Here is a 10,431-nt window from a genome sequence, read left to right on the forward strand (position 1 = left end):
ACTTGGCATTTCTCATTTCACAACATACACATAAGCTATCAGCCTGACATTTCACCATCATTATCATGTTTCAAAAGTTCAAAGCCTGAAAGTTTATCGAGCAACAAAATTTATTTTTGCATTTTTTCATTATTGATAGGCAAGTACTGAGGTACCTATGAAAACGACTGAAACAATTTTGATGAAACTTGAAATCTGACAAGTCCACACTGTTCATATGTATAATCGACATCATCATTATACAATCCAAAATTTTACTGAATCGCAAACAAAATGAGGTATGTCGGAATCCTTGTGGGGTCACTCGGCACACAAAATTCTTAGAATTGCTCAGGAAGGGTTGAAGAGAGTTTTCAATTTCAGTTTCATCCTTGAATTTTATTCTTATTGATTTCAAATATCAGTTTCAGTTTAAAATTATGTATATTTTCAGTTTCCGATCTTGTTTTTCCGTTTTTCGGTCTTCCAGTTTTATTTTCAGACTTTTCTGATTTCATTTTTAGAGTTTTTTTTTTTAAAACCAATTTCATTTTTTGCTCGGAATTTTATTTTTATGGTCTCATAGTTAGTTTAATTTTATATCTTCGATTTTAATTCCTGGATTTTCAGTTTCACTTCCATTTTTCAACGTTTAATCCATTACACAAAATTCTATAGCCTATTTCGTTTTCGATTTTATTTTTTATATAATTTATCATCAGTTTTTGAATTCAGCTTCAGTTTTTTAAATTTTATTTCATCCGCTTTCAATTTCCTTTTCAGAATTTTCAGTTCAATTTTCATTTTTTAATTTCATTTTTCGTATATCAACCTCACGAATAGGTAATTTACAACATTTTCCAGCACGATGTGGCGCTACTGGATTTTCTGGAAAATTGAGTCGTCCAATTTACTACCACTTACCTACTCTATAAATAAACATGATAAATTCATCAATACGTTTATTAGGTAAGAACACTCAAGTGATACAATCGATTATCACTATTATCAGGTAGGTACCTACTTCTCAATAGGTATAATTAATATTAGGTTATCTACTCACAATTCATAAAAATATCATCAATGTATGTAGATGTACAATGTGCATAGTAAGAATAAAAACAAACGATATTAATTATTCAACAAAGCTGAATACTTAAGAATATAGTAAGTTCAGATTCGAAGAATTAGACCACAATTAGGCATACTCCATTCTTCTACGTTTTCTAGGAGCGAACGACGCCGTTTCACCATAAAATAGTTTTAAAAACTTGTCGATTTCTTCTTCGTCATTGTTAAAATACCACATTAAAAAATTATCTAGCCTCAGAGGAAATTCAGGTTTGAAATCATTGGTATCATCAACTTCTCTCGGCTCTTTTCTACGATGTTCTGGTAACAACTTACGAGAAATATCCTCAACTGATATTGATTGCTTGAATCTGATAATTTCGCCTTCGCTACCCAGCAACCAAATGAGAAATCCTTGCACATAAACACTATCTGTGTAAAAACATTTACCACTAATTAAATGATCTTTGAAACACTCAAATAAGCGTTTTTTCAGAAGCACTACTACTACTTGTTCATCTGAAAAAAAACTATCGACGAACTCCATCACGGGGCCAAAATTTCCCCCTCGAATACATACGAGTACACAGTTTTGGGTTGTAAGTGATGATGCGAGTTGGTTTCTAAATTCAACGCCAAGATCAGCAGCATCTTGAAAAGCATCGTTGACGAACTCATTCAGCAATTTATGGTTACTGATTACGTTTGTTGTCAGTACAGAATTTTGATCGACATAATTAGACCTCAATAATCGCTGTTTCAACTCGTTTCGTTTTTGCAAATCCGGGCAGCAAACGGACAAAAAGTCATTCAATTCTTTAAACGAGCCTGATTTCAGCAACGGGACGCAGTACTCGGCTATATTTTCATACCTCGCCATCGTGGCTTTATTAAATAACGCAATTTCGTTAACTGTTTGTAAGCACAATTTCATCAATTCGATGAAATCACGGTTATCTGCACCACACCAACGGATAAAATTACGCCAATGTTCTCGCCAAAATGTGTTTCTCTCTTCCACAGTAGCATCCTATAATAGAACGAAGAGAAATTTCACTTGTTTACGCTGGAATGGGTGCCCCGGACTGCTAGGATATGGACTGTTTGATAGTATATTTTGGATCGCCGATCGTTTCAAATGCTGTGGAGCACTTTTCCATATCTTGCTGAACAAATACCGTTTATTATAACTATAAAATTCTGCGCCCATGTAACACTCGCACCGAAACGATTTGTCGACATAACTGATGAAAAGACTACTACTGATTCTATTTTGAATGTACATCCAAGTTCGTAAAGCGGTACGTAGCTCTGAAGCGTCTCCAAAATACAACAGGAATCCCAAAAAAACAGCACCTTTTGCATTCAGAAACATCTCAAGATTGTGTTTGTTTAGTTTCTGTAATATAAATCTACAAAATATTAGCGACCAGGTAACATACCTTTCTATAACTATTTGTGCCTGTTTATCAAAGGGTATACGATCCCAAAAATACTTCACAAACGAATCGTTAACCGATTGTGATTTGCATTTATAAAGCATCGCCTCGTCTATAGATACATTTCGTGGATTGGGTACCTTGTCTAGTTCGTTTCTAAGAAAGCAAATCCAGTAGAACAATTGTGGAAAATGATCAAAATCGATACTACTCCAATCCATATTCGAGCTGACAGATGGCCAAATCCGTTTGATATCGTCTTCGAAGCAGTACAAACAAGCGATCTTGAATTTCTCATCTTCATCGAATTGATCGCACAATATCATCCGTTTGGCTGTGCGCGCATAGTGAATGGTGCCATTCCAGTCCCATGAAAAATCATGGAAACGGATCAAAATGTTTTTTAGACTACCATAATCACAGCTGGTGAATATATTCTCACGATGATAATTCAGCCATCGCAGGATTGACACTCTAAATATTTCGACGTACTCCTCCAGGTAATCGTAAATCGCAGATGGCAAATTGGGAATCACGTTTCTCAATCGAATGTCGTTTTCTTTCAAATTCAACTTCACATTTAATTTTCGACGTTCCTTTTCTATATGTGGGCAGATTTCTTTACGCCATAATTGCACAGCAACTACGATGGATGAGATTTCTTTCAAAGTGACAGGGCTGGGATATACCAGATCGTACACATTGGATTCGGTTTCATTCATGATGTAGGTATTCTTGAGTTGATCTATGGGTAGGTATTGATTCAATCCTGGCGATAAATCTGAAATGTAATAAAATGTTCAAAAAGTGACATTAAAGATTTGAGATTTTAATCAACTAATTGCTAGCACCAAAAATAATGATGTTGAACTTAATTCATATATGTACATACATACCATTCTAAATTCTAATTATTGATAACAATAACAAAATGAACCAAGAGAAACACTATTAATCATTGTACTGCTTCCAAGTTCCAGTTATAGACAGGGGCCTAAAATTATTAAAACATGTAGAATTTTTGCGTACTTAATCCATTTTTCATGAGAAAAATTCACATTTATAGTATCCTTCTTTTAAAATATAGATAATATGCAGAAAACAATATCATCTCTTATCAACAGATCAACGCCTAAGAACGAATAACTAAGAATAGGTACATAACGACCTGGATAAACAAAAGAAACTGGTTCAGGGTCTGCGCTACACACGAGGCTTGGGACAAGACACTCCACTACACTCTACAGGGTGTTCCAGGAATCGTCTGCCACAATTCAACACTGTACATTCGTATCCCAAGTACTCGAGCCTCGAGATAAGGAAAGGACTGGTTGCCTATCTTGTGAATTGAAGGAGCCACGCGCTCCTCAAAATTAAAAATTTACTAATTTTGAAAAATTCATCAAAAAAAAGGAAATGAATAAATCATAATCATAATCATTTTTTAAGTAAATGATGCCCATAATCCATAGTACTCGAGTAGAGAACAAACAATATTATTATGACAGATTGCTCATCTTCAAAATTGAGGGGGGGCAAACTTGATTCAAAATTTCCAAATTTGTCAACTTTCGTGTCCTAGATTTTGAAAATTTTGAATTTTCAAATTGTGTTTGCCCCTTCAATTTTGAAGATAGGCAATTTGTCATAATAACTTTTTTTGTTCGTCCATTCAAATACTACGAGTTGGTAGGGTCATTTGGATAATCCAAACATTTTCTCATTTTTGGGGAATTTTTCAAAAATGGTGTAACTTCTTCGATTCACAGATGGTAAGAAAATGTTTGCATCATTGAAAAATGACTTCAGTTGTGGAGGGAGAAATATTCGGAAAAACCCAAAAACTACCATAAAACAAAAAATTAAATTTTTCATTTTGAAGTTTTTGATTTTTCACCAAGAATTCAAAAATGAAGATTTTTGAATCTTGATTTCTTGAAGATAAGAAAATATAGACTAATTCAAATCCTCTTTGGCCATCTGGATATCGGATTCATGCACTCTTGTTCTGGTGGAATAATTGGTGATGGAAATATAAGATATCTCTCGCGATTCTATGCTAACTCATCAAGATCTCAGGATCGGACGAATCGCGGATGTAAAATGGGTTCCCTCCCCAATGTTTACATTTTTATAATACGTGGGGTTAAAGCTGGAGTTATTTGAAGATTGAGCTAAGTCAAGATGGAACTTACGACGGAATGATATATTGTTGGTAAAGTTGGAAATATTCATTGAATTCTCAAAGTCACAAAAGTTGAATAAAAGTCCAAGACAAATTCACATTTAGGACATTTATTCTTATACTTAAGGGATAAAACAAAGACAAATAAAAAGGATCGCAACCCTGGGGAATTCTGGGAATACTTAAACTAGGAGTAACAAAAAGGAAAATAAATATTAAAAAAAGAAAAAAGAAAGGAAGACACCCTGAGCGATGCGTCTGAACTTAAAACTAAAATGCACGTCCTGAGCGATACATCATTTTCAAACAAAAAAGAAAATAAAGAAAGACAATGTGAGCCAAGGTCTTGAAACTTAAGATTAAAGTTGGAATGTGAACCAAAGCAACTTGTGATTAAAACCTATCTCTAGTTTTTCAAAGAGTGATCCGAGACAGCTGAAGATACACTAATTGACCCATTGGGACTTAACTTGAGAAACAAAGTCATCGCAGATGAAGACTAAGTCTGAGGCTGCAGACGCCAAAATTCATCAAAGTCCAATAAATCATGAACTGAAGGAAGCTAAAGCTGGAAACAGTAGGAACTACAGTTGGAAATATTGAGCTAAAGATGGATTTATTGGTCTCTTCTGGCTAATGGGCTCCAGCCCATTAGCGGAGATGGAAGTAAAGTTGGAACTATACTTGGCGGCGTCGATGTCTGCAGTCCTACCTGAATTGTCTCGGATCAGCTGTTTTATAACTGCGCTTTTACGAGAAATCGGGCAGGGAAAGGCAACATAGTCAGTGGCGCATGCGCTCAATGCTTCTAGCGGCGCTAACATTCGCGGCTGGCGCTAGATTACGTCATATTCGATTATACTCGGCAATATTTGTGTTGAATTGGTTTTCTATTGGCTGTTATCGCGAGAGTGGTGGACAGCTTGGCACCACCACCTAAAAAACGATGATGTAATCGAGTATAATCGGCTGTATTCGATAATTGCTTGATTATCATTGGACGTAAGCGCCACCACCACTGAATAGGAAGTTCAGATTGTCGCGGCTTGGTCACTGACGTCATAATTGGTCACTAAAATGATCGAAAATCTGTCGCATAGGGGGTAGAAAAATATACAGCTGCTATAGCGAATGAGAATTTTCCTCCCAGTTAAGAGAATGGAAAATTTTCTCCCATTAAGGTGACTGAACTTTTCATAAATAAATTTCTCCCAGTGTAGGTGACGGATAAAAATATTTTTCTCCCACATAGGTGGCAGAACTGCGTGTATTTTTCTCCCACTACACAGTAACCCAAAAGTGCCTATCTTCGAAAATTAAAATTGAAGGCGCAAACACAATTTGAAAATTTCAATTCGAAGCATTCCAAATTTGGAAATTTTGAATCAAGTTTGCCCCTTCAATTTTTAAGATAGCCAATCTGTCATAAATGTCATAATAATAGATATTTTTTGTTCTCTACTCGAATAATTTATGGATTATGGGCATCGTTTGAATGATTCAAACATTTCCGTATATTTAATGAATCTTTAAAAATCAGTAAGTTTCTATTTTGCGTAGCACGTGGTGCCCTCAATTCACAAGATAGGCAACCAGTTCTGATAACGTTTTTTGTTCGTCTCTTCCTCTCTTCCAGTAATATCTACACTTCTACAGTTGAATTTTGGCAGACGATTCCCGGAACAAAAGTAAGTTAAAATTCGAAATTAGCTGATAGCTGTTACATAATATAAAATCCTAACAAATCAAAGGTCAACGAAATTCTCTATATTTTATTTTGAAATTTGAGCTTGTGGCGTTATTGTGTGGTCGGGGGGGGGGTCATATACCTTAAAAAGATACCTCGAAATACTCGAGTAATTTTGAAGGTTTTCTTCCCAATTTGCATTTCCCCAGCTTTTTCTAAAAATTGAATGGAAAAAATGATACCTACATTCCGCTTCTGAAAATCTCATTTCACCCTAGACTCTCAAAACAGACCACCGGCGAGGGATCGCGGAGGCCATTTTCCAATTTAACAACTTCTCGCTAAAAGGTTCCTTTTTACCTATGTATGTGTTCGTTGAAAATTTTGAGTAATCTTGATTTCAACGTCTTTTGAAGCTCAAACTGCAATTACTCAAAATTTTCATCGAACACATACATGTTTTAATACACGAGAATGTGCGAAATTTCATCCTCTTCACAATGGTTTTTTTTCCGAAGCTCTAACTATGTATCACCGTTTTCGAGTATTCAAAGTTCAAAGTTTGATCTTAGTTGATCCCTTTTACGTTTTAGCGTGCCGCGGTCTTCAACTGGGATGTAGTGTTACCACTTTTGGGATGTAGTGTTACTATTTTAGACCATATAGCCAAGAAAAAAAGGTGCTTTTTAACCATATGCGATGTTTTCATTGATGATGAATTGATGCAGTTTTCAAGTGAATGATTCGTGAACGAATTAATTCAATTTCTGTAAAAATTTTCTATACCTACTTATATGTAGGAATTGATCTGTTTTCAAGCGAATCGAATCATTCACAAACGATTGGTGATTGAACAAATTGATTGATTTCTAGGTGAATCATTCGCGAACGGATAATTAATGTTTAGTGAATCATTCATGAACGAATTGATTAATTGTTGATGAATCATTCGCGAACGAGTTGAATAATTTTCGGAGATTTGTTCGCGAACGAATTGATTCGTATAGGTGACTCGTTCGCGAACGAATCGATTCATTAATTAATTTTTAGTGAATCGTTCACGAACGAATTGAATCATTTTTGGTGGATCATTCGCGACCAAATTGATTTGTATACATGAATCTGATATAGTGAGATATGGCCTGAATACATTAGGTAGGTATTCGTACAATGACTTCTATACAGAGCTAGAAGCGTACGTAACGTGGGGACTATTAAGACTTCCGTTCATGCACCAAGTACGTACCATCTCGGTACTTGGTGTATGAGACGATCTTCACTTAGCGCGGATATCTCGAGCTCGTCGGTGCTAGGTCAGAAAACGTATCTTCGCAGACGTGTAGGGTGGCCAGGTACCCCCTGGCCCCCTCTTCCCTGATTTCACCCACTTTATCAAGTGGTTAACATGTGCAATTTAACGTAATTTGTTTGTTTTAAATAAATTATGGTACTTATTGGGTACCTATCGATCTTCCGCGGCATCGATAGTACTTCTCGTCGAAAGGGTACTTCTAGTAATCCATTCTTGCCGAAGAGCCTAGTTTTAGTGAGCTCCCCCAGAAAGAGGCAAGAAAAGCGTACAGTGTATGGGTAAGTGATCTATCATCATTTACACCAATCTTGGTACCATCAATTCGATGTAAATACTCGTGGATAATTGCAACAAGCAGTTTATTCACGAGTATTCTAGATATAGGGAATATTATGATTTCTGTGTGATACCCTTTTATTAATCACCATCGACTACGACAATATATTTTGATTTCATCAACTAAAATATTGTACCCTAATTCAGTAACGCGTGTCGTCTATTTCAGGCTGCGGCCTTTAATAAAAATATAAAATAACCTATATTATTTTATATGATAATCCACCTCTAACATGTCCTATCTTATTTTAATAAATCATATTGACACGAATGTGTTAAGTATCTTTATTTTCAATAGATAGGGACATAAGTTGCATATGGTTATTAGCATAACTTCTCGCTCTCCGACTCAATCATCTAACCAGGTACTAGGGAAATGTTCACTACCTATGTAGTGACATTTAACTTATTCTCTCAGGCAATAATTCTATTAATTTCTCCTTACCCAGTTATGCTAGAATTAACTATATCAAATCGTTCGCGAAAAAATTGACATTTTCTATCTCATTTAATATTTAATTTAATCAATCATAGCTAGGTGAATCATTCACAAACGAATTGAATAATTGTCAGTGAATCATTCGCGAACGAATCGATTTGTATAAGTGACTCGTTCACAAAAAAATCGATTCATACTATCCTATCATACTTCAATCCATCAATTCAAGGCGAATCATTCACAAACGAATTGGATAATTCATTCGCGAACGATTGAAAGAATTTATTCGTATAAGTAACTCGTTCGCGAACGATTAATCAGTTTTGATTGAACCATTCACGAATGAATTGAATATGAATAACTTTAGCGAATCATTCACGAACGAATTTAAATAGTTTATTCACAAACGAATTGAATTATTTTTAGTGACTCATTTGCAAACAAATTGAATATTGATTCGTAAGTATAAGTTACTCGCTCGGGAACAGGGGTGCTAACCGTAACCGCAAAAAACCGAAAACCCAAACCCAAACCCAAACAAGATCCATAATTTTAGCCATTTTCAAACCCAAACTGAAAACAAAAACCGAAATTTCATAGGTTTTTTAAAAACCGTAAAAAACCAGAACAAAAATGATGAAGCAGCGTGAGTGAAACCGAAACCTAAACCGATATAATTTATTTCGGTTTTTTTCGGTTTTCAGTTTGGGTTTTTTTCGGTTTTTTAAGGTTTTCTGTTGGGTTTTTTTCGGTTTTTTTCGGTTTTTAAATTTTTTTGGGGAGATTTTTTCTAATTTTTGACCTTTGAGACTCGAAAGTCGAAATCCAGGGAAATTGATAAATATAATGAACTGAACCTAACAAATTGGGTCCTTGGTTGTTGCTGTTTGGGTTGCGAAGAAATTTTTTTTAAAAATATGTGAAACCCAAAAAAACCGAAAACCGAAACCAAAACCGGAATTTTTGTGAGTAAAACCGAAACCCAAACTGGAACCGAAATTTTGAATTTCAAAACCGAAACCGAAATCAAAACCGAAAAATGTCAACAAAAAAATTGGAGTGAAACCGTAACCTTAATTAAAATAATTAAGGTTAGCACCCCTGCTCGGGAATGAATCGATTCATTCAATCAATTTTGAGTGAATCATTCGCGAACGAATTGATTTAAAATTTTAATTTTAATTCATCCGGAATGGTTGAACCCATTTCGATCGCAAAAGTTCAAAGCTTTCAAGCTTATCGAGCGACAAAATTCAATTTGACTAAACTTTGATATTTTCATAAGAAATAGACCATTGAATTTTCAAAAATATGTCAAACCAAAAAAATAAAATTCAGCGCAAGAAAATTTCACAGATAAGAGTATTTTAGTACCCTCTTTGGATTCTCTTTTTATTTGTTGGGTTTAAAAATTCTGGAGCCGGTTAGAATATTTCTCACGACAATAAGTCAGTATTTTAACTTCAACTTTTGAGTTTTCGACTTTATTCACAGATTACTAAATTTTCAGACATTCAGAGTATTTAATTCAATTTCTACATCGTATCTAGGTACAGGTAGGTAGGTACTAGGTACCGGCCTACAAACATAACGATTTTAATTTCGGGGGGTTTTGAATGATTGGGTAGGTACATTTTCTGAGTTTTCGATTTCGATTTCAGCTTTGAATTTCATTTATATGCAGTATGTACTTACATATTCCAATTGAGGAGTCGGCCTGCAAAGTGACCTAACTGCAGAAAAATGATTTTTGAGATAGCAACGCTATCTGAAAGTTTAGGACATGCCCTACAAAAGGAATATATCACCTTCATCGAGTTTCACTCGTAACACCCCTTTTCCTCCCCTTGAAAATGATAAAATTAAAAGCATGGCCTGCAAAGTAACCTTATTTTTACGATTTTCCGAAAATGTGTTTCATAGGGTACTGTATGTTGAAATCAAAATTAATTTTAACCCCTTCTGAAGAAATTCAAAAATTTT

At 35.0% G+C, this 10,431-nt stretch overlaps 1 protein-coding gene across 1 annotated transcript; it reads right to left on the reverse strand.

Annotated features, from left to right (window-relative positions):
- Positions 1-932: 932 nt before the first annotated feature.
- LOC135842711 (uncharacterized) lies at positions 933-3,613 on the reverse strand. Its single transcript, XM_065360301.1, has 2 exons — positions 3,386-3,613; positions 933-3,270 (listed from the first exon to the last, which is right to left on the reverse strand). The coding sequence occupies exon 2, from the start codon at positions 3,209-3,211 to the stop codon at positions 2,081-2,083; it is 1,131 nt and encodes a 376-aa protein (XP_065216373.1). The 5' UTR covers positions 3,212-3,270; positions 3,386-3,613; the 3' UTR covers positions 933-2,080.
- Between the last annotated feature and the right edge of the window lie 6,818 nt (positions 3,614-10,431).

The sequence above is a fragment of the Planococcus citri genome, chromosome 1, assembly GCF_950023065.1.
Source record: "Planococcus citri chromosome 1, ihPlaCitr1.1, whole genome shotgun sequence".
NCBI classification, from domain to species: domain Eukaryota; kingdom Metazoa; phylum Arthropoda; class Insecta; order Hemiptera; family Pseudococcidae; genus Planococcus; species Planococcus citri.